This window comes from Haemaphysalis longicornis, unplaced genomic scaffold (assembly GCF_048455015.1).
Source record: "Haemaphysalis longicornis isolate Haplotype H1 unplaced genomic scaffold, Haemaphysalis longicornis Haplotype H1 scaffold_6, whole genome shotgun sequence".
NCBI classification, from domain to species: Eukaryota; Metazoa; Arthropoda; class Arachnida; order Ixodida; family Ixodidae; genus Haemaphysalis; species Haemaphysalis longicornis.
The window spans coordinates 28,782,539-28,808,750 of NW_027526407.1; the positions used below are offsets into that span (position 1 = coordinate 28,782,539).

Consider the following 26,212-nt stretch of genomic DNA (forward strand, 5'->3'; position numbering starts at 1 on the left):
AGTTTTGCGTATCGAGGAATATATTGCAGCTAAATTCTCCTACAAAGCCGGTGTGTGCAGCTGATCCAGGAATGCTGCAGCACTGGCCTTTGGCAGCTGATGAGAAAACAGCGCCGTGCACAAGCGAAAGACAGAGCTGGCGGGTGCCTTCTAAGATTTACCTCATAACAGAAATTGTGATGGACAACGCTTCCGTAACTTCATTAACTACGGTAGAAACGTGTTTAATTTCGCAGAAATGCACTTACTACAGTTATCGGCAATCGTTAACAGAATAAATACCGCATGATAGTAGAGCGTTATTGCTTGTCGTGGGAAAGCATTTCTTTACAAGAATTGCAATGGCTGCTGGCTAGTTGGTAAATGGTTTTTCAAAAAACAATTCCGGCATGGCTGAAAGACGAGAGACAGGAGGGTGCCAAAAACTTGTACTCAGTTTCACAACTGAATGCTATGGTCGTTTTACAAGCTACCAACTATGCTTGAAAAATCATGCTCCACTGCTAGCGATGATTATGGCTTATTGCAAAGCTTTCTCGTGTGGGTTTGCTTGGTTGCCTTCTAGACTTGAACTTTTCCTAGTTGAGCTTTGAGTGTGACCAGCACACAGTTAGGTCTTTTGATCGCAGAGTCTTTGACTTTGATCCTTTCCTGTTCTATTTCATAACGAAGAAAGCTTCGTGTTCGAAAGTCGTCGCCATTAGATGGAGGACTATATGATTTTGGTGTTGAGTTTTGCACTTTCATGCACCCCTCTCCAAATCCTAACTTCTTCCAGCATTTCGGAAAGGCATGTGTGCTGCAGGATTTGGCTGTCTTGGTCTTGGTTGCTGTTTCGTTGTTGTGCCAGGCTTTTCACCATGAGGCCATGTATGTGCCCTCAAGCAGGGTGCTGTAAAATAAAAACCATTGCACATATTTCAATGAAGTTTTGGATTCTTTTTTTTTTTTTTTGGAAAGACAATACTAATGCACACACCAAATTTCATGGAAACCAATGCATTTTTAGTCAAAGTAAGTTTCCAAACGTTTGAAGCCTGTTTCCTCCAATGTGCATTTTTAGCTAATCAGCTCACTCTTGGCAAGCGTAGCTCAACAATGCATGCATGGGCTTTTGTGCCGTTTGTTTTGCTGTAATACTCAAAGTTCATTTGGTGTTGTGAGCCTCAAATTCTGCAAATACTACCTTATTTTTTTTCAGTGTCTATGCAAAAAGCAAAAATAAGTTTCTGCAAAAAATAATAGTGTGAAATAATGGTCTTTACAAAAAAAAGTAGTAATTAAAAAATTTGAGATCGTCACAACCTCAAACAACCCTTTTGACTTATAATAAGAGCAACCGTAGGTTAATACTTTGTTCCTTGTGTGTGAGCTGACAACACTCAGCGCTGCAGCTTTTTTATCTTGCGTCGAAACTTGAATAAGCGGTCAAGCAGAAACATGCAACTTCCACACCAATGCAGGGTTTTGTTTTACAGCCCTTCAAATCCATAAATTGACTTAACAAAACTTGTTGAGCTAGTTGGTTCATGCTTATTGGAAAGACTAAAAGGGGGCGCTAAGCAGACGAAGACGAAGTAAGACACAAACGTGGTGTTTGTGTATGTGGTGTTTGTGTCTTACTTCGTCTTCGTCTGCTTAGCGCCCCCTTTTCGTCTTTCCAATATTCATAAATTGGTGCATCTGCAACTAGCCATATCACATGATGTTACAGCCTTTATGCTTTTTTGCTCTAAAGGGTGCGTAAAAATAGAAAAAATAACTAAGGCCGTCGGTCAGCTTCATGTTGAACAACATGCGTGAACAGGAAGATAGCTGCGATGGATGCAAATCAAAACACCACTGAAACAACCGGTATGTGCGATTTTTTGCGACTCAAGCTTGGCACACTCTAACTAGTGTGGTGCTGAGTCCCCATTTATAACAACACTAAAACAAATAGTCGAATTTGTCTGTGAAGCCGCACCGGCACTCGCCGATGCGCACGCACACCAGCGAAGGCCGCGGCAAGAAACGCGTTGTAAAAGGCCAGCTATGGTGAATGACGTCACGTCTACCAACATGGCTGCGCCCTGGGCACCGTGCTGTAAACCGTCTATATTTTTGGGTGGACAAATTGGTGCATTTCCTTGGTGATATTGCTAAACACTACTGCACAAGATTCTTCATAAAATTTTCTGCAATCAAGTCATCTTTATTCAGCTTTGCATTTTTTTTTGTATATTTGCTTAAGCCTTATGGATGTTTCTAGGGTTTCCTGAAAGAATATTTTTCAACTTTGTACACTGTTGAGCTTGTAAAATGAACTCCATGCTGATGCTATTGTAATAGCTCATTGTGCTCCAAGTAAATGTCACCTGTTGGGGTTTGTGAACAGCGTACTCAACATCATTCAGCCATTTTTATTCAGCTACCAATCTTACAGAAATCATGGCAGGCCTTGAACTACAAATCCGTATTGTTAAAAGACATTTTAACTGAAACGACCCTAATTGCAAGTAAGAAGTGACATATTTGGCATACGTCTTTTCTTATAACTCAGAAAATAATTATACCACGCTAAATGTAATTGCTTCTTTGAAATGATGGAGGCAACACACATATTCACAGTGGATTTCATTGTTGTAGATAGAGTAGTAATAATGTAACTTTACTTTAAAATGAAGACCCTTGTGCTGGCACCGTGCTGTGCCTTCTCTATGCCAGTCAAGTAATTGCCACTTTGCTGCATCCCTAGACTGCACTTTTCCTTGTCAACTGGGGTCACAAGGTAGGGAATGAGGCCACAGACACAAGTGGATATGGCGCACATAAAACAGCCGTGCACAGACTCTACTCCTGTCTAAAAGTTTTAGAACTTGAAACCGCAGGGGTGGGTCAAATAAAAGTCCCAAGTAATGCTTAATTATTTACTAAATGCATCGTAAAGAGAAAGTGCATTTGTTGTGCCTAATTTTGTCTGCTTGAATTACCTTTTAAAGGCCAACTGCACTCAAATTTCACCTCGGCCAAATTTGTTTTTAATGCGTAGTAAGTACCCCCAAATAAGCTGAGACACAAGTGGTAGCCCCGTGAAATGCCTCGTTAATCAGTCAGAAGCGTTTAAAAAGGCTCCGCCGCAGACCACTCTGCACCTGCCGGCGGATCGCGTAAACAGCCATGACGCGCCTGTGACGTTCCAGCCTACGGTGGCTTTTTCCTCTGGCCAGCCACGCAGCGGGAGAACCGGTCGAGCTCTGCTGCCCCGTGCGCGCGTAGAGCTTGCGCGCAGACATTCTCCCGAACTGGTGACCGTCCGGCCGCTCGCTGGACGGCTGCAACGTCACTGCAATGGCCGCGCTCTCCTCGGTTTCGGTTTCAAAATCGTCGATTTTTGCTGGCCGCTTGCGGCGTCCACGTGCGTATTTCAGCTGTTGTATTTTGCATGTTGCTTTCTTTTTAAGCAGACTATACGGAAATAGGGTTTTCAAGAAGTCGAAATTTTGAGTGCAGTTGGCCTTTAAGAACATAAATCCTAAATATTTTCACAATTCATTGCTTCTAGAGTTTAGGAGATGCCTTTGAAATTCTCGTTTTGAGGCGCATTGCAAGCAACCATGCGTGCACCGTCGGGTGGCAGCGGGAGTAGCAGTGACATCAAAGTAAGAGAATTGAAGTGTTAAATGCTCTTTGTGTATATTCTTCTGTACAGCTGCAAACCCAAATTTTCAAAAATAATGCATCCTCTATTCATTTCCATAAACAGTTTTCTATCAACATGACCGGTGTCCCGATCGCTTCAGCTGTCTGGCAACCATACTGGCCGTTTGTACAGTTTGTAGCCAGTTTCCTTGCTAAAGTGCATGTTGTTTTGCCGAATTCTCTTCAAAATGTTACCTTTTTTGTATCAAATGCCACAACACTGCTAAGGCAAAAAAAAGTGCCCCGTGCGCGATTTGAACTTGCGGCCTCTAGGCCAACCCAATGTTACGGCCAGCCTGCACTGATATCAGACAGTCAGACACGTTATCCACTACACTATCAACAAGAGAAGCGCGCTCGGCAGAAAACTGCGGCATAAAAGCTCCTTCACATTTGGTACCCAGCATTCCAATGTGTTATCATAAATTCTAACCAACCGAGAGCTTTAACTGCCATCATACTGTTGAACACTTCTGCAGTAAGCCAAAGCAGAGCATATCCAATCAATGAAACAAGGTTAACAGCACTGTTTATTGGAGGAAACAAGAAAGCAATCGAACTGCGTGATGGTGGGACTCGGCGACTCGGTGCTGTATCACTGCTTCTCACTAGTTATTTTTGCGCTTGGTAACATGTGACGACGGGTTGGTTTTAAGTTCCGACTACTCGAAGTTTCTTTGATAAACGTGTTTTTATAGCAAATTCTCAGTTTAAGCTTCCGGTCATTTATCTCGTCAAGTCAGAAGTGTCACATTTGCGCAACTCTCATTACAGGCTACGTGAGACAGACGTCAGCAAGCTTGTGCAAGAGTACTGGCAAGCAGAACGACAGTTTAGACTCGTGCGAAACAGTGTAAACAGTTTACAAATACCCAGTTTACTTTAAACGTGGTTACTTCTGCCTGTGCCACTCACCCACATTGTTGACTTAAAAGTTTGACCATGTTAACCCTTTGAAGGTCGAATTTTTTCGCCAAATGCAACCCCCCCCCCCCCCCCCAGGGTCGATTTTTGTTATTGCTGATTTAAATTCTTTGGGTGAATCTATTTCAAGAAAAAATTATCGTATTTTTTTCATCATCATCATCACCAGCCTATCTACGCCCACTGCAGGGCAAAGGCCTCTCTCATTATTCTCCAATTACCTCGGTCCTGTGCCAACCGTGACCAATTTATCCCCGCAAACTTCTTGATCTTATCTGCCCATCTAACTTTCTGCCGCCCCCTGCAACACTTGCCTTCTCTAGGGATCCACTCTGTTACCCTTAATGACCAGCGGTTATCTTCCCTTATTACATGCCCTGCCCACGTCCATTTCTTCTTCTTAATTTCTACTAATATGTCTTTAACACCAGTTTGCTCCCTGACCCACTCCGCTCTCTTCTTGTCCCTTAATGTTACACCTATCATTTTCCGCTCCATTGCCCGCTGAGTTGTTCTCAATTTAAGTTGAACCCTCTTAGTGAGCCTCCAAGTTTCTGCCCCGTAGGTGAGTACCGGTAAGATGCAGCTGTCATACACTTTCTTCTTCAGCGACAATGGTAGGCTGCTATTCATTATCTGGGAATGTCTGCCATATGCTCCCCACCCCATTCTGATTCTTCTAATTATCTCTGCCTCATGGTTGGGATCTGGGGTCACAACTTGGCCTAAGTAGATATATTCGCTTACCACTTCCACTGCCTCGCCACCTATCTCAAACTGCTGTGCTGCCCCGAGGTTATTGATCATTACTTTAGTTTTCTGCATATTAATTTTCAGGCCCACGGTTCTACTCTGTTCGCCCAGTGCGGAAAGCATGCTTTGCAATCCGTCCCCCGAGTTACTTAGCAAGGCAACGTCATCAGCAAATCTGAGGTTACTGAGGTATTCTCCATTAACCCTTACTCCCACCTGTTCCCAATCCAACGTTCTGAATACTTCTTGTAAGCATGCTGTGAATAACATTGGAGAGATTGCGTCTCCTTGTCTGACACCCTTCCTTATAGGTATTTTACTGCTCTCCCTATGGAGGATGATGGTAGCTGCAGACCCATTGTAGATATCCTCTAGTATTCTTACATATTGCTCATCTACCCCCTGGTTACGTAATGCCTGAATGACTGCTAGGGTTTTGACCGAGTCAAATGCTTTCTCATAATCTATGAAGGCTAAATATAGGGGTTCAGTATACTCAGCGCACTTCTCTATCACCTGATTGATCGTGTGAATATGGTCCATTGTTGAATAACCTTTACGGAACCCTGCTTGTTCTTTAGGTTGACTGAAATCTAAGGTTGCAGAGATTCGGTTAGCGATTACCTTGGTAAATACCTTGTAGACGACTGACAGTAAGCTGATCGGCCTGTAATTTTTCAAGTCCTTCATGTTGCCTTTCTTATGGATTAGGATGATGTTCGCGTTCTTCCAAGATTCCGGTACCATTGCGGTCATTAGGCATTGCGTATACAGGTTTTCCAGTTTTTCAAGTACAATTTCTCCGCCATCCTTCAAGAGGTCTGCTGTTATCTGATCCTCACCAGGTGCTTTGCCCCCTTTCATTTCTTTCAAAGCCTTTCTTACTTCTTCGGTCGTTACTGGTGGGATGTCTATCTCCTCTGAACTACTGTCTCGTTCGACATTATCCTGTATGTCCCGGCTACAGTACAGATCTCTCTAGAACTCCTCGGCCACTGTGACTATTTTATCCCTATTTGTGGTGACATGGCCTTGCTTATCCTTAAGTGCATACATCTGATTTTTCCCCACGCCAAGACGTCTCTTCACTGCTTTCAGGCTACCTCCGTTTTTTACAGCGTATTCGATCCTCTCCATATTATACTTCCGTATGTCAGCTGTCTTCCGCTTATTGATTAACTTCGAGAGCTCGGCTAGTTCTATTCTGTCAGCTGCAGTAAAGATTCTCATGGTTTGCCGTTTCCTGATTAGATCTTTCGTCTCCTGTGAAAGTTTACCAGTATCCTGTCTAGCCATAGTGCCCCCGACTTCTACTGCACACTCCGTGATAATGCGTGTAAGGTTGTCGCTGGCTTCCTGTGTCATAAGCTCGGCTTCCATGTTAAGGGCGGAATATCAGTTCTGCAGCGCGATCCTGAATTCTTCTACTTTACTTCTTACTGTTAGCTCATTTATTGGCTTCTTTCGTACTAGCTTGTTGCGGTCCCTCCTCAAATCTAGCCTAATTCGAGATCTTACCATACGGTGGTCACCGCACCTTACCCTTCCGAGTACTTCCACATCCTGCACGATGCCAGGGTTATCGCATATTATGAAGTCTATTTCATTTTTGTGCTCCCCATTCGGGCTCCTCCAGGTCCACTTCCAACTCTCCCGTTTACAGAAGAAGGTATTCATTATGCGTAGGTTATTCCGTTCTGCAAACTCAACTAGTAGGTCCCCCCTGCTATTTCTACAGCCCAGACCATAGTTCCCAACTGCCTTGTCTCCAGCCTGATTCTTGCCTACTTTAGCATTGAAGTCCCCCATAACTACGGTATACTGTGTTTTTACTTTAGCCATTGCCGATTCCACATCTTCATAGAAGCATTCCACTACTTGTTCGTCGTGGCTGGATGTGGGCACATAGCCCTGCACCACCTTGAGCTTGTACCTCTTATTGAGCCTAATTACAAGACCTGCTGCCCTTTCGTTAATGCTATAGTATTCGTCTATGTTGCCAGCTATACTTTTATTGACTAGAAATCCCGCTCCCAGTTCTCTTCTGTCCTCTAGACCACGGTAACATAGGACGTGTCCATTTTTCAGCACCGTAAAGGCGTCACCCGTCCTCCTAACCTTGCTAAGCCCTATTACATCCCATTTAACGCCCTCTAATTCCTCGAACAACACCTCGAGACTTGCTTCGCTAGATAAGGTTCGCGCGTCCATCCTGAACCTGAACGTTGCCAGGTTCAGATTCCATTGGCGGCCTGTCCGGGTCCAGGGATTCTTAGCACCCTCTGCTACGTCACAAGTCTGACCGCCGCCGTGGTCAGTTGCTTCGCAGCCGCTGGGGTCTGAGGGCCGTGGGTTAATTGGCGTATTCATGGGAGGTTGTGGCCGTTACTACACCAGGGTGGCCAATCCTGCTCTGGTGAGGGAGTGCGTTGCCGGCAATGGTCGCCGGGATCAGGCCGCACCCCAAGCCCCAATGTGCAATTCCAGAATTGCGTAGGTTTTTTTTTTTGAACACGAATGGCTTATTCTGTTTTCGGAGCTGGCTTTTAACTACTGGGCGCGGGCCAATGCGGTTGTGCATGCTTCGCAGTTAACATTTCGACACGGCGGGGGCATTTCCCTTGCTAAAGAAAATGAAAAAATAGAAAGCAGCCCGAGCAACATACCAGAGCTCTATTCTTCCAACACGTAGAAAAAGTAACAAAAAAATCATTTGTGCTGTTACATGTGGTTTATTCATGAGTAACACAAGAAAAATTCTAAATAAAAGCGCGAGAGTAACAAGCCGGCACCTTTTGAGTGAACCGAAATCAGACATCAGTTTCGCGGGCGCAAAAAGCAGGAAGTGCCCGGAGGACGATACCAAAACGAGCCGCTGCGCTCGCGGGCGTGGCCAGATGCACAAGCGATAGACAGCACACCACTCCTATAAAATTAAAAAAAATGAGAAAAGAGCCTGATCAGTTTCGTAGGTGCCCTTGGTCTGGGGCAGGCGCCAGAAGCGAGAGGCGCCCGGGCGCCCGGTGGGCGATACCCAGCGCGCCCCCTCGTTAACGGATGCGAAAGCGATAGCTGGCGTGCCGCCGAATTAAATCACACAAAAAAAAGACAAGCCATCGGTGCAAGAAAATAATGTGACGTATTTCCGCAGTGTGGCAGCACATTCCAAGCAAGAGAAGTTGGCGAAAAAGGCACGCTTTTTAAACATACAGGTGATGACATACATATACGTTATCGACCATTTTGAAGGTGTTTGCAGAGGATGTACATGCACGTCCCTGACCCTGAACGGGTTAATTGATCAGTCGTATCAGACATCTCCCGTTCAGTTGCAGGGCGAGTTTCATCATGGTGCTGACGTTGTAGCTTTATCTGATTCTTTGTGAGCCCACTCTATGCCAACATGTGCAGACGAGGGGGAACTGTGATTGGCGCCTTACCAAGACGTCATTTTAGTTGAGGAGGAAAGCCTCTGTGAAACCATAACTGCATTTTTTTTCCTATTTGCCTATATCAGGCAACGAAATGGGTATGCATTGTTTATCAAGGTTCCACAGTTATAAGTACCCACACAACACAATTTTTTTGAAAATCTCTTCATGACCCCTTTAAGCCCTAGTAGCACTAAGCTGTATTACATTTCAACCTAATCTCCCACACTCCTGGTGAAAATTTTGTGCTGCTTCCATGGAGCCTGAATATCTTTAGAAGCTATTCTTTTCTTGTCGCGTGCAACCACTCGTGCACAGCAAGGCAAACCTATTTCAAACATAACATTTTCCTAGTAAATTTTTGAGTGGTTAGAACAGATAGTGATGACTTGGGCCAATGTCTGGTGAGTATGGTGTATACAGAAAACTCGCAGAATTTGTCTGCTACTGTTGCACCAGCAGTACAGGCTTCACACTGTCATGCTTCAACACAACACTTGGAGGCAGCAGTACGTCGTTTTGACTTAGTTTCAGGCTGCAGGTGATTTTACAGGGCCAAGTAGAGCTAGCTAGGGATAGTGGTTCCTTGCGATTCTCTGAAATGACACCTTTTTTTTATTCTAAGAAAGATTCAGTGTAATATTCTCTCCTCGTGGCTGTGTTCGCAACTTTATTAGTTTTGGTCTTAAAGAATAGTGTTATTCCTTAGTGCTCTGGTGGGTTCTGGTTGGCAGAGGTGGTGGTGGACACAGACTTCATCTCTGGTGAAGGCTCTTGCAAGGAAGGCATCTTGTTAAACGTGCCCCAGAACTTGTTTGCGCACATCAACATGTCGGTTTCAGTTCTCGAGTCAGTTGGCAAACCATCTTAGTCAAATTTGAGCAGATCGAGCAGTGTTGCATGTTGGACCATCACTCGTGTTTACAGTTGCCACACTGTCCCTCAAGCCGTCACAATGCCTTCAACGGCTACAGTGGGCCCGACCTGTATCAAGAGTATCGGCCACAAACGTCACACTCTTTGTGAACTTCTGATTGAATTCACGGACTTTGACACGCATGCCTCACCGTACTGGACCTCCATCGTGTGACGAATTCTCATGGGTTTCGCACCTACACTGTGCAGAAACTGACTGCTGTCCCTCCCTGGCCCAAGTTGCTAGTGTGGCGATCATCTTTACACTGTTCCTGTGCCACCGATTCTTCCCCTGCACGTCTCTGCTACTTAGTGAACATCCGGCTGACTCCTAGGCTGCGATCTTGAGGGCTTCTGCTGCCATCTTGTGTCGTTCTTGTTGCATGTTTGCGGTTTTTATTTTACCTGCTTGTATGTACAGTGGAACTTGTATGTCAATGAAAGCCAGAAAAAGCCACCACCCTAAAAGTTTAAACTTTCAGGCAACTGACCGGAACATGTGATATCAGGAAGTTAGAATAATGAAAAGAATGAGCAGCTCTAATACAAACCAGGCCATGCAAATATGTGGCATGCCGTAATACAGTGGAGACCCCAGTTTTACAGCAATCCACAGCACCGTGGACATCAAGGCACATAAGCCTGCAATGCCTGTTTAGCTTGTGCTGGACCTTGGAACCAAGTTTGGTTTGAAATAAACATGTTGCCTCGGGGGGTCTTTAAGTCTTTGTTTCTTCCCTGTTTTAAGGTTTCAAAAACGTGCAGTTGCTGTCAAGGAGGCCGTGAGGACAAAATACAAGTTTGGTTCATTGAAAGATTTCTTTGTGGTGCTAGCAGTGCCAGTTTTGTCATAAACTTCACACAAATCTAGATATTACAGAAAACGGGGGGAAGCTGTGGCGACTCCCCAGCCACTTTGTGGTGAGATCTGTGACTTCAAAGAATCTTGTTTGTGCAATTTTCTGTCACCGACCAAAGCCACTGCCAAGAAGCATGACTGGGTCATCGGTGATGTAGCGTGAAATTCGATAGTTTTTAATATTGCATGTGCTTTTTCGGCAACAGGAGTGGGTGGCCTAGAGTTGACCGAGTTACCCAAAGCTAGTTCTTTCAATTCGAAGGAGGTTGTATTTTGTCTTCATGGCCTGACGATATCAGGATATTAGGGAGTGGGTCTTGGACAAAAAGTATAATCCCTGTATTGTATGAGTAAAAAGGTCACACACCATCTTTCTTATGGGGAGAGGGCTCATGGGCGTGCTTTTCCCATTGGTTTGTGATCGTTCTCTGCTGTCTACCTTGTGACTTCTGAGTATGAAAGAGTCATGAGAATGACTGCCATTGCATATGCATTGACAATTTATTGCTGAGCCAGGCATTGTAAGTGGAAAAGAAGTAAATCTGATTGCTACAGCATGTCGGACAAGGTTCATGGTTAGATAAAATGATCTGCTGTCATGAAACCTGTCTGCAGTGTGCCATTCTCATGTAGTCAGTTTTGGGGAAGATTCAAGCATGCAGTAGTTCACACCGCTGTCACTTTGTATGCAATTTATTATTTTTCGCTGCTTGTTTATGTAGTGTACGTGGTGTATGCAGAGTGGTTTGTCTAGCATACACAACATTGCATTATTACACCAAAGCCACAGCAGCCTTTTCAATGCACAAATCCAACTCATCTTGAGACTTCTGTGCATGTGTAAATTCGGAATGCAAACCTATCAACAGCACCTGCTATACTACCCATAGTGAACTTGCAGTGGAATAAGTGATAGCAACAAAGCTATCTGACTACCGCCGTAATGTTTTAAAAGAACGCCCACCCAAACTACAGAGATATCAAGAGGAAAAATACGGGATGGGCAACCTCTCGGTTCAGGTGCGAAAAACTACAAAAAAAGTAGCCACACCTCCAACCTAAATGGGAGATATCACGTAACAAAGCCAGACAGGTTGTATCTCTCCCCTTGACATCTCTGTAGTTTTGGGTGGGCGTCCTTTCGGAACTTTACGGTATTGGTGATGCAGTGAAATGAAGCTTTCCAGATGGAACCCACTGAATTGAAACTCTGCAATGTCTTGTGATAGTGGACCGTTCTCAAATGTAACGTTTTGTGATAGTCGATATTTTCCGCTTTACACCATGCTTATCTGTGTGAACCAAGCTGACACTTCTGCTAAACGATCTAAGAAAAAAAATTCCAAAGCTGGTTGACCTTAACTGTGAGAAAACTGATAAAGCTCGCCAAACTGTCCTCGTGCCTGAGCTTGGTTATGTAGCTCTAAAACTGCACAAGCCACTCTTCAAACTGTGCTTGTAGATGTTGGCAGTTGCTTGTTTTACGGTGAAAAGCGAGTCCCCTGCCCTGCAGTGATTTTTCGACCCAACCGCTACCTAAGCATACTGCTGAACAGGCAGGTCGCTACACTTTGGTTTCAACAGTGCACAACTGACCTTCGCAGACATGATTAAAAGGTGTATTGGCCAAGAATAAATCACGTTTAAGCATACCATGCAAGGAATGCTGGCTTACTTTGTTTTAAAATGCACTTCCAGGTTTTATGTGCTAGGCTTTCTCCGGGAAGTGTCAACTGCAGTCTTTTTATAAGCCCCTTTCTGCATCTCTTGCAGGCAATATTTTTGGTACTCATTTTTTATATGTTCAGGGGCAGACATTGGCTGCACAATAAAGCATGACCTTGAAAACTAAATCGTAGGTAATGACTGCTGAGTAATGCTTGTGCTAGGGTGTGCAGCAGTGGCTTTTTATTTCAACGGGTGTATGTATGATTCCAGCACAATAAATTTAATGTAATTTCGGTTTTTTAAGTAAATCTTAACAGTGTAGTCCAGAAGGTGAGCTTATATTTTGTAGATTTTGCTTCAACATGGAACTAAGGTAGTGAAAAAAGCAGGCCTCTGTGAAAAATGTCTCAAAGGATAGTTGGTGCCGAAAAAAATGCCAATGGGGATCTCGTAGAAGCAACATAGGATAATTCAGGGCTCAGGCGTAGCATTTTACATAAACAGCCTGCAGTTACGATCACCCTATTGACTTTTGTGATCACCTGGATAGCCCGAAATTCATTTATTCTCCCCCCCCCCTTTCTTTACAAAAGTAAAATGACATGAAAGGGACTAAAAGCTGTTTAGAAGTGGCTTGATGGTGTTTCTGCCTAATTTTATTTGGTAACACAATATCAGGAGGAGTTTCAAAAACAAGTGGTTAAAAGTATGCTGTAGCACTAGAATAGGGATAAAAATTAAACGTTCCTGGATGCATAATAAACATGCTAAGAATATACAAATACCCATATAGACATGCATACAATATACATACATCTATAGACACCAACATTACACATATACATTGCATGCACATGTGCACATCATTCTTTGTGTATGAATAGATACTACTGCCCATAAAAGAATAAACTTGTGTATAATCAGCAATTTGGCTGATTATACAACTTATTTCTATGTTGCGAAGACTGGGTGAACCGGAGCTGGTGGTCTTCAGTAGCGTTAACTTGGCTTTTCTTAGGTCTGGCCATCTTATCGGTAGATCAGACACTGATGCCTCCGAGTGCACGCCGTCTTTCTCAACTAGAATACCTGTACGTCAGAGCCTACGTCATCACTAGGCGCAGGCAATCCCCGACACGCCCCTTCCCACCTGAACATCTGCGCCACAACGCGCACTCCCTACAGCTGCTCTTCAGGTCCTTTCCTCCTCGCCACTTTCCCTCACGCTTCTTGGCCTAGCATTTTTTTCTCTCCACTTTGATGCACTGAGCTTTCAGTGACAGACACAGATCGAACTCAAGCTCAAACAGCTGCGCTGTTGTTCCAAGTTTTCTCTGCTAACTGAGTCAAGCCAAAGTCCACAGTCTGTCCTTTTAAAGTCCAAAATGCAAACTGCCAAAGTTCAAAGCAAATGCCTGCGCTACAAACACAAAGGAAAGGCTGAGCTCTTCCCAATGCGATGCAAAGGTAGTGCAATTGACTAGACGCTGGTTTCATAATGCGAGAGGCCCAGGTTCGATTTGGACCATGGGAAACATTTTTTTCTTGAGGCATGCACTCCCCACACCTTCTCGTCGACTCCTTGCCTCCTCTCTACTTTTCCTCACTTCTTGAACAAGCATTTTTCTCCTCTCCACTTTGCCCAGTTTTGAGCAACACCAGGCACAGATGAAACGCAAGCTTAGCTGGCTCCGCTGTTCAAATGTACATGCCTCTGCTGTGCTTTTGCCTCTAGCTACCACGCAGCCATGAAGAATGTGTCAAGCAGAAGGTGCAGTTTAAAAATTTGTGATGCAAAATCAGACATTTTTTTCATGAAGCAAGACGTACATCTCATTCTGTGATATGGGTGGGTAAGTGTCTTTTAAATGTAAGCTAATAGTGGCCCCTCGAGCTCAAAGGTGGGCTGAACTATGAGCGATAAACTATCTGACTCTTGTTGCAGCCTTGCAACTGAGAGCCACCTCAAGCTCAATAATTAGGCCCTTAGTGCTGTAGTGAAAACAACCCGTATCGAGCATGTTCGTAAGAGTCTTTTTGTAAAAGCAGTTTATTTTTCGTTCCTTGTTCTTGAAGCAGGGAGCAGACTTGAGCCCCCCAAGTGCCGATGCAGACTTTGTGGCCGCGGCTTCCCTTCGCTGCGTCTTTTGCACGGGCACCTGCGCTGCAAGCATGCCAAGGAGTGGAAGGGGAAGCACCGCTGCCCACACTGCCTGTTCTCCAGCAGGTACAGGTATGTCGGCATGTACTGCTAGTCCACACGATAATCTTCACCAACTCTTCAGTAAGCTGTTATCTAGAAGTAACATGGTAGTAGTGTCTGGGAACTCAATGGCATGCAAATGATGTCATCGGGATTGACAGCAATATGGGGATGTTTATGTGAGACCATCGCTAAAGCATTAACATCACATGGTTGTTTTCGCAAGAGGTTTCGCTTTCTTTAGACAGTTTCAGTCCCTTGCAGTGTGTAACTGATGTGATGCACCCTTTCTTTTCCTGCCACGGCCTAGGGCTGTCATTCTTATCCACAAGCGGGCCCACATTTGCAACAAGAAGCCTTTTGTCTGCAAAGTCTGCTACAGGAGCTTCTTCCGGCAAGGCCTCTTGAACTTCCACCTGAAAAAACACGCAGATGACGGCTCCAACAAGCTGGCACTGGGCAGACAGAGCAGCGACGACCAGTCAGGGCATCATTGCGACACGATAGGCTTAAGTGGTGCAGGGAAGCCCCCTCGTGCAGACAGTCCACAGGGCTGTGACGCTGAGCGGGACAATCATCAGCCCTCGCAGATCGACTTAAGCGAGCAGCCTCACTCATGCAACGTGTGCGGTCGAAAATTTTCCCACGCCTCCCACTTGGGGCGGCACATGAAAGTACAGCACGGCAGGCGTTTAAACGAGCCGTCTCACTCATGCAAACTTTGCAGTCGAAAGTTTGCATTCCTCCTCCACTTGTGGCAGCGCACGAAGTCGCTACATGCGAGGCAGTTGCTGACCAACGTAAGCAAACAGCCTCACTCGTGCAGGTTGTGCGGCAGGAAGTTTTCATTCCTCTGTCACTTGGGGCAGCACATCAAATCGCAGCAGGCGATGCACCCCAGCAATGCGCACAAGCGACCCTTCGCATGCAGAACGTGCTATCGAAGATTTGTCTTGCCCTGTAACTTGGCGAGGCACAAGAAGTCGGTGCATGGCACCCAGCCCGCACCCGCAGATGAACTGACTCACTTGTCCAAAACATCTACTCCAACACTTTCTTCAGCTGGTGAGATGATGTCTTCTGAGAAATCTGTACTCTGCAAGCAACACGTGCTTGCCAACAACCAGGCACTCTGTTGTGGAACATGCAAGCAGAAGTTCTCCAATGACAGTGAGCTGGCATTTCACGAAATATCGGAGCATGGCAACCAGTTGATATTCACCAGTGAACAGGCTCGCATGTGGGAAGCAAGCAGTCGTGAATTTTTCTTTGACAGTCAGTTTTTATTGCAAGAAAAATTGGTGAATGGCAGGAAGTATTCATTCCTGAGTGAAACAACTCGCTCGTGTCAAAGGAGCTGTCAGGAATTTCTTTTTGACAGCCCGCTGGCATTGCGAAATAAATCGATGAATGGTACTGAGTATGCCCTTGTGAGTGCAACGACTGACTCATGTGAAACAAGCAGTCAGAAGTTTGCTTTTGACAGCCCGCTGTTGTTGCCTGAGAAATCGGCGCATTCCACTGAGAACGAACAACGTGGAAGCCAAATACTTCATTCATGCAAAGTATGTGGTCAAAAATATCTCTCTAATCATCACCTGGTGCAGCACCAAATATCTGTGCACGGTGCGCAGCCTGTGCGCGCAAGCGAGAGGCCTTATTCATGCAAACTATGCGGCCAGAAATTTCCACACCTTTCACACCTTGTGCGGCACGAGAAGGCTCATCCCACTTGGGATGCAGGCAATAGGCACAAATTGTGCAACATATGTGGCAGGCGATTTCTTCTCGCTTGCCACCTGGGCAGGCACAAGAAACTCGTGCATGCCTACAAGGGTGGCCTCGCAGGCAAGCAGCCTCATTTGTGCAGACAGTGCGAGCAGAGCTTTCCCTCTGCTTCACAGCTCTCCGTGCACAAGAAATCAGTGCATGGCGATTCGGAGGACGCAAGGCCCTTCTCGTGTAAAGTGTGTGGTCGGAGGTTTCGTTTTGTTTATCGCCTGTTGATGCATGAGAAGCTGCACACCAAGCAACTCGGACATGCCAAGAAGGAGCCTCACGTGTGCACCGCATGTGGTCGAAGCTTCCTCTTCGCTTCACAGCTGGGGCAGCACAGGAAATACACGCATGGCCTTTCAGACGCAAGGGAAAGGCCGTACTATTGCAAATTATGCAATCGAAGCTTTCTGTTTCATCGCAACCTGAGGAGACATGAGACTGCAGTGCACACCAAGCAGGAGGAGAAACCCGCGAAGCACAGTCAGACATCTTCCTCTGTTTCGCAGCTTGTGAGGCACCACTGGTGTGAAATATGCAGTAGGAAGTTTCCCCGTGCTTGTTACCTGGCAACTCACAAGAAATTTGTGCATGGCAGTGTAAATGCCAGCAGCAGTTCCCACTGCTGTGAAATATGCTGTAAGAAGTTTCCTTGTGCTGGTGACCTTGCAACTCACAAGAAGTTGGTGCATGCTAATATGGCGGACCCCAGCAACAGGTCTTACTGGTGTGAAACTTGTGGCAAGAAGTTTCTACGTGCTTGTCACCTGGCAGTTCATAGGAAATATAAACACGGCAGCACGAACCCGAAAAACAAGTCTTATTCGTGTGAAATGGGCAGGAAGGCGTTTTCCCGTGCTTGTCACCTGTCAGTTCACAAGAAATATGGACACGGCAGCACGGACGCCAAGAACAAGTCTCATCCGTGTGAAATGTGCAGAAAGACATTTTCCCGTGCTTGTCACCTGGCAACTCATAGGAAGTACGCACATGGCAATACGGGCACTGGCAAAAGGTATCACCGGTGCAAAATGTGCAGTAAGAAGTACTGGCTTGCATGTCACCTGGCAGTTCACATGAAATCTGCACACAGCAGTATGGATACCAGCAACAAGTCTAACTCATGTGACATATGTCACAAGACGTTTTCCCGTGCTTGTTACTTGGCAATTCACCAGAAATACAAGCATCAGAGTCACTATGCGCGTACCAGAAGCAAGTTTCACTCATGCAAAAAATGTGGTCAAAAGTTTTTGCGCCCTTCATGCCTTCTGACGCACGAAAAACTGGTGCATGCCAATCCGGATGCGAGGAACAGGCCCCACTCATGCAAAATATGTAGTCGGAAATTTCTCCTTGCCTGTCACTTGGCACGCCACATGAAATTCGTGCACGGCAGGAAGTGGGCTCCCACAGGCATGCAGTTGCATACAGGCACAACTTGCAGGGACAAGTTTTTCCCTCTTTCAGAGCCAGTGAGCCACGATGCCAGTCAGGCTGCGTGTGAAAAGCCGCACAGGTGCGAAATGTGCGGTAAAGAGTTCTCCTTCCATTCCCAACTAGCAGTGCACGAAAAGTCTTTTCACGACAAAGGGGGAGCAGGCGAAAGGGCTCACTCGTCCGAAACATGCGGCCGGAAGTTTTTGTTCCAACGTAACTTCTCGAGGAACCAGAAATCGGCGCACCCCAAGCCACAGGTTTTTACGTGTGCGTTTGAAATCCGGCTCACAAATTTGGACCTGAGCCGACACACACAAGTGAAGCTTGCCACAGAGCCAGCTGCACTGCCACAGCAACTGGAATTGAACAAGGGCTTGGGTGGAGAGTGCGAGAGGAGCTCCTCTGCCCCGAACCACGGTGGACATGCCGAGTGAAGGCAAGAGTGCCAAAGAGGCACATCTGTCATTATGCTCAGGCAGCGAAGTGCAGGTCCGGCATTGAATGTGCAGCACTGATGCATACCATGGTAGACAGACGTCAGAGGAAGAAGTAGGGGCTTGAGAGTATGAAAGTGGTTTTGCGAAGGAATTGTTGATAAGGGGATTTGTGTGCTGGTCAAGAATTGTAAAAAAAAGGTAATTGTTGGGTTGCATAGCAAAAACATGTTGAATGTATCTGGCTTTCACCTAGTTTTTGTGACAGATCAAGCAATAACTGAATCGACGTAGTTTAGGGCGGCATGAAGCCATCCATGTTGCTTAAGTGCACTTGAGTGCTGTGTGTATGATATGTGTAAATGTGTGTATACAAGTATGTATATTTGTACGTTGCATATACAGTAGAGCTGACTTGTTTGAATTTGGCACGGTGTTTAACACTTGTTGAAGCTAAAGATTGAGCAGAACTTGATGGGAGCCCATGAGCTGCTCAAGTTAACATGTAAAATGCAGATTGCAGCCAGCAGATGCTGGCTACATATATCTTTTGGCTGTGGCCGCAATTGTTATTTAATACAAAGTACGTATATTGGCCATCTTACCAATGGAAAGGCTCACTTTTCCGAAGGCAGTCAAGCTGTATATTTTTCACTCATAATGCTCAGGTTTATGTTGCAATGGCAACACTGGAAAAGAATGGAGCTGCTAGAGAAGTTTTCAATCGATGGACTCCCTTTTCTGTTTTTCGAGCACAGCCTTATAGGCAATTGATTTCATCTCAACAAAGCTGTCAACTTCGTTGTTTATGTTCAGTTACACTTTTTGATGTTTTTTTTTCTGCTCTTGTTTAAGTTGCCCTTTCTATGACTTTCCTGGAGCTGAATGGAAGTTTTAGGGTCTGACATGGAGTAGTTGTATTTTCAATGGTAATGAAACTGAAAAAAGGGACCTATTTTTACACACGTTCGTGTGCAGCCAAACAATGGCAGATGTTTTAAATATACATGTAGCTTTCACTTTTGCAGTGTACTTTTGGTGAACTAATCCTTTTGCACCACCGTTTGGTTTTAGAGAAGTAAATATTTCGAAGTTATTTCTGTGGTCCCAAACATAACTCTTGTTCCTTTTGATTACAAATACATGGAGCGTAAATGTGGGTTATCTGATATTTGCAGTAGAAAGTAATGAGCCACATAACAGTGGAAAACAACTGCTGAGTGGCAAGTTAGGCTCCCTAAACATTTCTTTTCTAGTACGTTTAGAGTAAAGTTTCGGTCCACTATCACAAACCCAGCAGTGCACATGCCATACCACTGAATGCGAAATGTAACTTGGATGTAACACAACCGATATTGGCTAGCTCGTTGCTTTTATTGGCTATAATCCCAAATTCAGTTCAGACCGCTATTGAGATAACTGCAAAAGCACCTCCAAGGCATGCATAAAAGGTGTCTCTTTTTTAAGGCACTGTTTTTTGTGCAGTCACGAGAAACACGTGTCTCAGAGGAACATTTTGCCTAGTTGCCCTCAGATGGCTGAAAAGGAGTGGTAAGGAAGAGTTTAGTAATAAATTATACTCTTTCCACCAATCCTGGCACTAGAAGAAATTGGGCGAGCAAATAGGACAATGTCTTTCTGGTTATTTTCAAAAATGCAGACGAGACAGGGTTGCTTAATTCAGTCAGGTGGCATAGGAAGATGCTGCAAGTTCTGAAGAGTACTCCGGTTGACATTCCTTGCTTTAGCGATTGCATGTCACTGTTACATCCACTAACAGGTTCTGCGATCACTTGGGGTTTCCTTTGAAGTGTTGTGGGATGAAGCCGTTGCTATAAACTGTGCCTATCTCTTCTAAAATGTCTTTAATGAGGACACTTCTTTTCATAGCAAAACTTTTCATAGCAAAACTTGCTGATTTTCGTTATTTGCAGAGCACTGCCACAAGTCAGCGGTGGTGGTTATTTTTTGGGAGGCTTGTGCTGTCTTACAGCTCAAATGGTATCTTCGATTCTTGCTTTATTTGTGTGCACTGTTTAACCAGTGATGTGTCGCCTTGCCGTTAGTCCAGTTTGTCTCATGCTTTGCCTATTTTTCATTTTGTCTGTGTGACAGCTTTCCTCAATTTTTGGTTTTCTTTAACAAGTATTTATTTGTACTCTAAGTTATCCTCATAGGTTTGCTAATTGGGTGAAGCTTTAGGTACAGTTTGAAGCGTCATGAAAATAGTGAAGCATGTTTGCCAATAACTGTGTTTCTGTGCTGAGGGGCCTACACTGTATGTCAAACACTAAGGCAAGCAGAAGTGTTTGTTGCACGGCAGATTGCACAACTTATAAAACAAACATATGCTGCAGAAATGCTTGCAACACCAGCTGGGAAAATGGCAGCAGTGTGTGAGTGTGTTTTGCCACTGCGAGCCATTTTCCACCTTTGCACCCGTGGTGTAATTGTATGGTCACTGCATCTTTCCACAGAAACATCTCTGGGAACACTACCTGAGTGGGTGTCTTTGCAATGAGCAGTTTGTAGATGTGTTAGGTGTGCACTGAAGCAAGTGTTTAAGATTATGCTTGTGCTTCAAAGCTTGTGGAATGGCACTTGTTCTGCTGCAAGATTGTGCGTGGGAACCGCAGCACATCTTTGCTGTTCAAACTAAATTCATGTGGGTATATTGACTCCTTTATTGTGTCTTACTTCCTCAAAAATACAGTGCTGCGTGTACTTTTTGTGATTCTGTGGCATTGTGGGTATTGCCCATTATTTTTGAATGGCACATGGAGATTGTGAAGGTTTCATGCAGCAGTAATCTCTTGCCTTGCTTGATAATTGGTTTACTTTTTCTTTGTTATTGCATAAAAGATCGTGCAGATATGGGTAGCAGTTGTACACTTTTGCAGAGGGCGTGCTAGATTTTCCTAGAATGTGTGGGTTGTGTTTTTTTGGGGAGTGCTCAATCTTTAAATAAACACTACTATATAAGTGATTACAGTGACCCATTTTGCATGGTGACTTTACTGTCTGAGACCTAGGTTGTGATTTCACGTGTGCAATCCAAGGAATGTCCTGCCGCAAAAATGGTTGTTAAGTATAGCCGAGTTAATGTTCATTAAAAAGGGCCCGCAATAAGGCCTGGAGCATTTATCCTCTCACCACACTTCCAAAGCACTGTGGAAGCTGTGACGTCGCCGACCAGCCACAAGACCACCTAGAGAAACGGGGCTAGTTCGAGATGTGCGCAGCCATTGGCTCTGCTCAGTGTGACATCGCGCTTTTTTATTTAGCAGACGTTGGCCAAGCTACGCCTACTACAGCCAATACCGCTCAGCGGGGCCTGTCAGTGGTTGGCCGTGCCCGCATAGAAACGTCAATTTTATAATAGCAGAAACAAGCGCTTAAAGGCCAGATGGGGGATTCCAAACGAACAAAACATGCTCACACACGACAGTAATTGAAGATTGCCAACGACGACACTTATTGCCAACAACGACGGCACACTTATATGCTGTGGTTATTCGCCATCGGTAGTTGGGGCAAATCGCTCATCTGTACATACCCATTATAATCATCATCTTTACATGATCATCATCTCCGGTGGCTAGTTCTGTTGAGTCACGGGCGGGCTAATATTTCCCCAATTCCTACAGGCTGATTATGTAGGGCCATGAGGTGGGCGTTTTAGCCCCAAAAAGCCACCCCGTTTCTTGGCCAATCCCCCACGTGGGCATGTGCCACTAGAAGAGGAACAACAACAACAAAAAAAACCAAGTCCACTAGTACTGCTTCCGACTTGTGCGGGGTCTTCCGTCGCCTTACGCGACGAGTCAGGAAATGACAGCTATGACTGTACCTACAACCTCAACTGAAGCTGAAGAAGTTGCGATTGCCCTGGCTGCCACGACCAGCAAAGACTTCATTACAATACCGACTCGCGCAAGCGGCATGTCGAAGTTATCAGCGGGGGCGCACCTGTACACCAGCACTGACCATTATGAAAACCATTGCAGAGCTACCTGAGATGGAAGTCGTGTGCATTCCTGGGCATGAATCCATCGACGTAACGAGGCGGCTCTAACCGCTGACCGCGCGTACATAGAAAGGGTCATTACCCGAGACGGAATGTGTTCCGCTGACTCACTTCTCCGGTATGCAGACGTCCTGGCTTGGCAAAAGAAAAATTCCCACCACCTCATCCTCGGTTAACCAGACAAGAAGCCACCACTCTTCGGCGATTGCAAATTCTTATCTCCACAGCACCCTCCTCCATTCCATCTACCCCACTCAGTATCCCTCCCTTTGCAATTTCTGTCTCACGCCCGGCGCCCTGTACCACCAGATATGGCAGTGCCAACTGCCAACAAACTCCAAACCCATTCCCATCTTTTGAGCAGTGGATGGCTCGTCTGGTCGATCCAAACCTTGGACACCAGCAAGAACTAGTAAAGAGGGCCTCGATGGCAAGGCGCAGCCTGGGTATCTGGAAATAATTAGGATGCCCTCCACCGGGCGAGTGCCCTGCCGTCAGCACTTACGCTCAAATGTTTATTCTCTCTCTCTCCCCAATGCCCCTTGGGGCCACACAGCTGCAAATGACCTCTGCAATATTTTAGAAGCATATATTTATGTTCTGTTCACTTCGTGCTGCATGTCTGTACAGCTTTAAAAAGTGCTCAGCTTGATTTCATTTTGGGATGTGGGCAGTTAGACAACCACACAAAATACGCGGTTAAGGTAACGTTCAGGGTTGCGTGATTCACGTTCTATGATGGCCGAAGTTCCTTTTTTCAATAAACATTTAACGAAACACAGTGTCAAGAGTGCTGTCCGGCGGCGTTCCAGCTCAGCGCTGCTGGCATGGCTAGAATGCTATACTACGATATCAAAATATGTAAGGCTAGGCTGGGGCAGGGCAGAGTGCCTGCCGTTGTGGTGTGGAGGTTGCTTCTTAGCTTCCTTATACCAAGGGGAGTGATTTGAAGCCGCTCGTACCCACTTGAATTTTTGTTCATTTTTAGTTTCGATTTAATAGTCACGACGTAAACTATAGCTTCGGTATTTTAAATGATTGCTTTCTGTTCGTTAGGTTATGTCGGATGATTGTGCTACGTTACGTAAGGTGAGCGTAGTAGTTAAGGCATAAAGTTGGGCTAGTTGGTTATCTGACTGCATTTTACTAGCGAAAAATAGACGCGGACGAAGAAGAAGTACACAGGACACTCGCTAGTGTCCTGTGTACTAGCGAGTGTCCTGTGTACTTCTTCGTCCGCGTCTATTTTTCGCTAGTAAAATGCAGTCAGAGCGTAGTAGTGCTTGATGGAATTAATATTTTACTAAACTCCCGCGGACTTCCCCTTAGTGAAGTGCTTGCTGTACCTTTAGGTTACACTCTAGACACAACCGTAACCAAACCGTTATTCAGAGGTGGAGGCCACAGGCCAAGCGGGCTGTTCGGTGCCCACCTGACGGTGCCCACGCCGTCGACATTTGCCAGGCGAGCGCGTTCAGTGGCATCTCGCCTGTCCTTGCTTTGCAATGGCACGATCACTAGAAGCACACTACTACTACAGTGTACTACTACTGTGCGGAAGGGCACTTACGTGCTGTGGCTTTTTCTGGTGCTTCTCATTTCAGTGTATACTTTCGATTTCGTCCACCATACAGAAGCGGCCCTTCCGGTATGACGCAATTACCCAAGCAACCACCGGACGTCCGTCGGCCATCCGCCGTACGTCCATTCCGGCTCTAGCGGACCGGACATGGGCCGCTTTAAATAAAGTGTGATCTCTCTCTAGCGGACGTCCGTATGACGTCCGTTTGAGGGCCGATGGACGTACCATGTACGTCCCCTGGACGTCCGGTTTTAACACGTACGTCCAGTCGGACGTCCGAAATTGGCTGTATTTTGGATGTTCAGTGAAAATTTCCAGAATGGCATAACGACAAGCTAATGTTCTTACAACGAATAGTACAGTACACCTCGCAAGGCTAACGCACTACCGGACAGGCGGCATACATGAACACAGTGAACTTGCTATATTTCGTTAGCGGCTCTCAATTCTTATATATCCTTCCCCAAAGAGATTATCGTTGGAGTTGGTGAAGAGCTTCAAAAAAAATTTAAAAATTGGGCTTCATATTAGAAATATGCAGATGAAACTTGCAACCTGGAAGCCAGGGTGTTGATGTACAAAATCTTTTTAATTGAAAAGCACAGTAGCTTTTTCGTTTTTGCTTTTATATCCAATTTACGCCATTATTTGATGCTTCATAGTAACTTTTTACGTCCGTCGGCGGATGTCATTCGGACTTCTACATACGTTTCTGCATGTCCACTGTACGTCCGAAAATATACGTCCAAACATGGACGTACAGTGGCCGTCCAAACTCGGCCTTGGATGTCCGGCTGCATTTCGGACGTCCCACGGACGTCCGTGGTTGCTTGGGTACAGCATCAGTTAAAGATGGTGATGGTCTACACGCTAACAGTCTGCCACCAACCACTTAGTTACCGAAAAAAATGAGTACAGGTGCTGATTTAAACCATCACACAAACGGTTCCTGACCTGAAGGAAAATTACGCCCATCTTCCCGCGAGGGAACCCTGGTATGATGCGACGCATCGGGGGGGTTCAATTGGTGTTTCCGTTGGGTTGATTCTCTTAATCGCGGGAAACGTGTAGTGACCGCGTATGCTGCATTTCCATCACATGCGGGTGTTGCAATACGCGGGACGATGGGCGTAATTGTTGTGTCACACCACTCACTGAAGGGACCGTCGCTTCCATCACGTATCAAGTTAAGCACGAAGTAGTCAAAGCAAGGTCACGTCAGTGCGAGAGCGAGCGCTTGACTGAACCGTCGCGGCACGATACCCGCTTTATATTCACAGCGATTGAAGGAGAGGAGACAACGGAGGAGAGTCGCGCATGCGCGCACTTGCACGCACCGGAGCAGTTGTTAACGCAGCGAAGCGCGCGCCAAACAAGCGCGCCAGCTGTGGCCGTAGTGAGAGTGTTGCACACAGCTGTGGGAGAGAAGAACGGAGGAGGAAAGCGGACGGACGCCGCGACGACGACGCAGGAGGGACAAGCCCGAGAGCAAGAGATGCGTCGCATCTAAAAAAATTACACCATCTTCCTGTGGGGAACCCTGATGAGGATGCGAAGCATCATGGCGGTTCCGTGTGGTTCCATTGTGTTGCCGTTATGTTAAGTAATCTGGTTTTTACTAGCGCCAGAGGGAATTCCGCGTCCGGGTCCACACCGGTGGCAAAGGCACGCAAGTACTGTTGTGTGACGGTGAGTAGGCGGTGGTTCTCGAGGCGCCGAAACGTGTCCATCATGTTCTCGTCGATGTTGTCGTCTCTGTGGTAGAATCGGTAGTCTCCGTCAGCGTTGGTGAGCTAAAGGTTGTTGACGTTGGTGCACTGGCTGAGAGCAACGTATACACGCCCTCCTCTTCGCAGCTTTGTCTTCTTCTCCTCCTTCTTCAGCGGTTCCCCTGCGGGAAGATGACGACGGTGGCTGAACGCGAAGCTATCTCGTGATGGATTCTTTGGTTGGCCAATCCCTAGGGACATCCTGCCACAATCATCATCAGCGGAGCCTGGCAAGGTATGCGCAGTGGAGGTGCGGACGGCGGACAACGACAAGGGAGGGAGGGACACAGCCCCGAGCATGAGATGCTCCGCATCTAAAAGGACACGCAGAACTGTGGGGGCTGGAAGCCAGGTAGCTGCAATAAGACCCGAAGTCTCCACCTCAAAGCCACAAGGAAACGTGATCCAACAGAATTCCCCTCTCCGATATTCCCTCTGTAGTGCGTATGCATCGCTCACACATTTCATGTGGGAATGCTTGAAGATCCTTTCCCATCAACCATCAGCAGGCGCTGTGAATCTCAGACCTGCACGTACAATTGAGTCTTGGTTGAACGAGCTCCACCAGCTTCTGGCCGGTGGTAACCCCGTCTCCCTAAACCAATTCGTTCATAATGAAGTCTCTCGAACGGTTGGTCCTCTTCAGCAGTTGTTCAGAATAATTTCACGAGTCGAAAGTGGACCAGGAAATTGCGCTAGGCACTTTCACACATAGCATATCTGTATATGAAACGAAATGCATGTCGCTTC

The 26,212-nt window shown here is 45.9% G+C and overlaps 1 protein-coding gene across 1 annotated transcript in view; it reads left to right on the top strand.

Annotated features, from left to right (window-relative positions):
* The window catches only part of LOC144142952 (E3 ubiquitin-protein ligase PHF7-like), a 51,864-nt gene extending 37,378 nt beyond the window's left edge, over positions 1-14,486 (top strand). Inside the window, exons 6-7 of the mRNA XM_077674779.1 lie at positions 9,524-9,638; positions 14,345-14,486. Of these exons, the coding sequence (XP_077530905.1) occupies positions 9,524-9,638; positions 14,345-14,486 (257 nt within the window). The remainder of the gene's footprint in view (positions 1-9,523; positions 9,639-14,344) is intronic.
* The last annotated feature ends 11,726 nt before the right edge of the window (positions 14,487-26,212 follow it).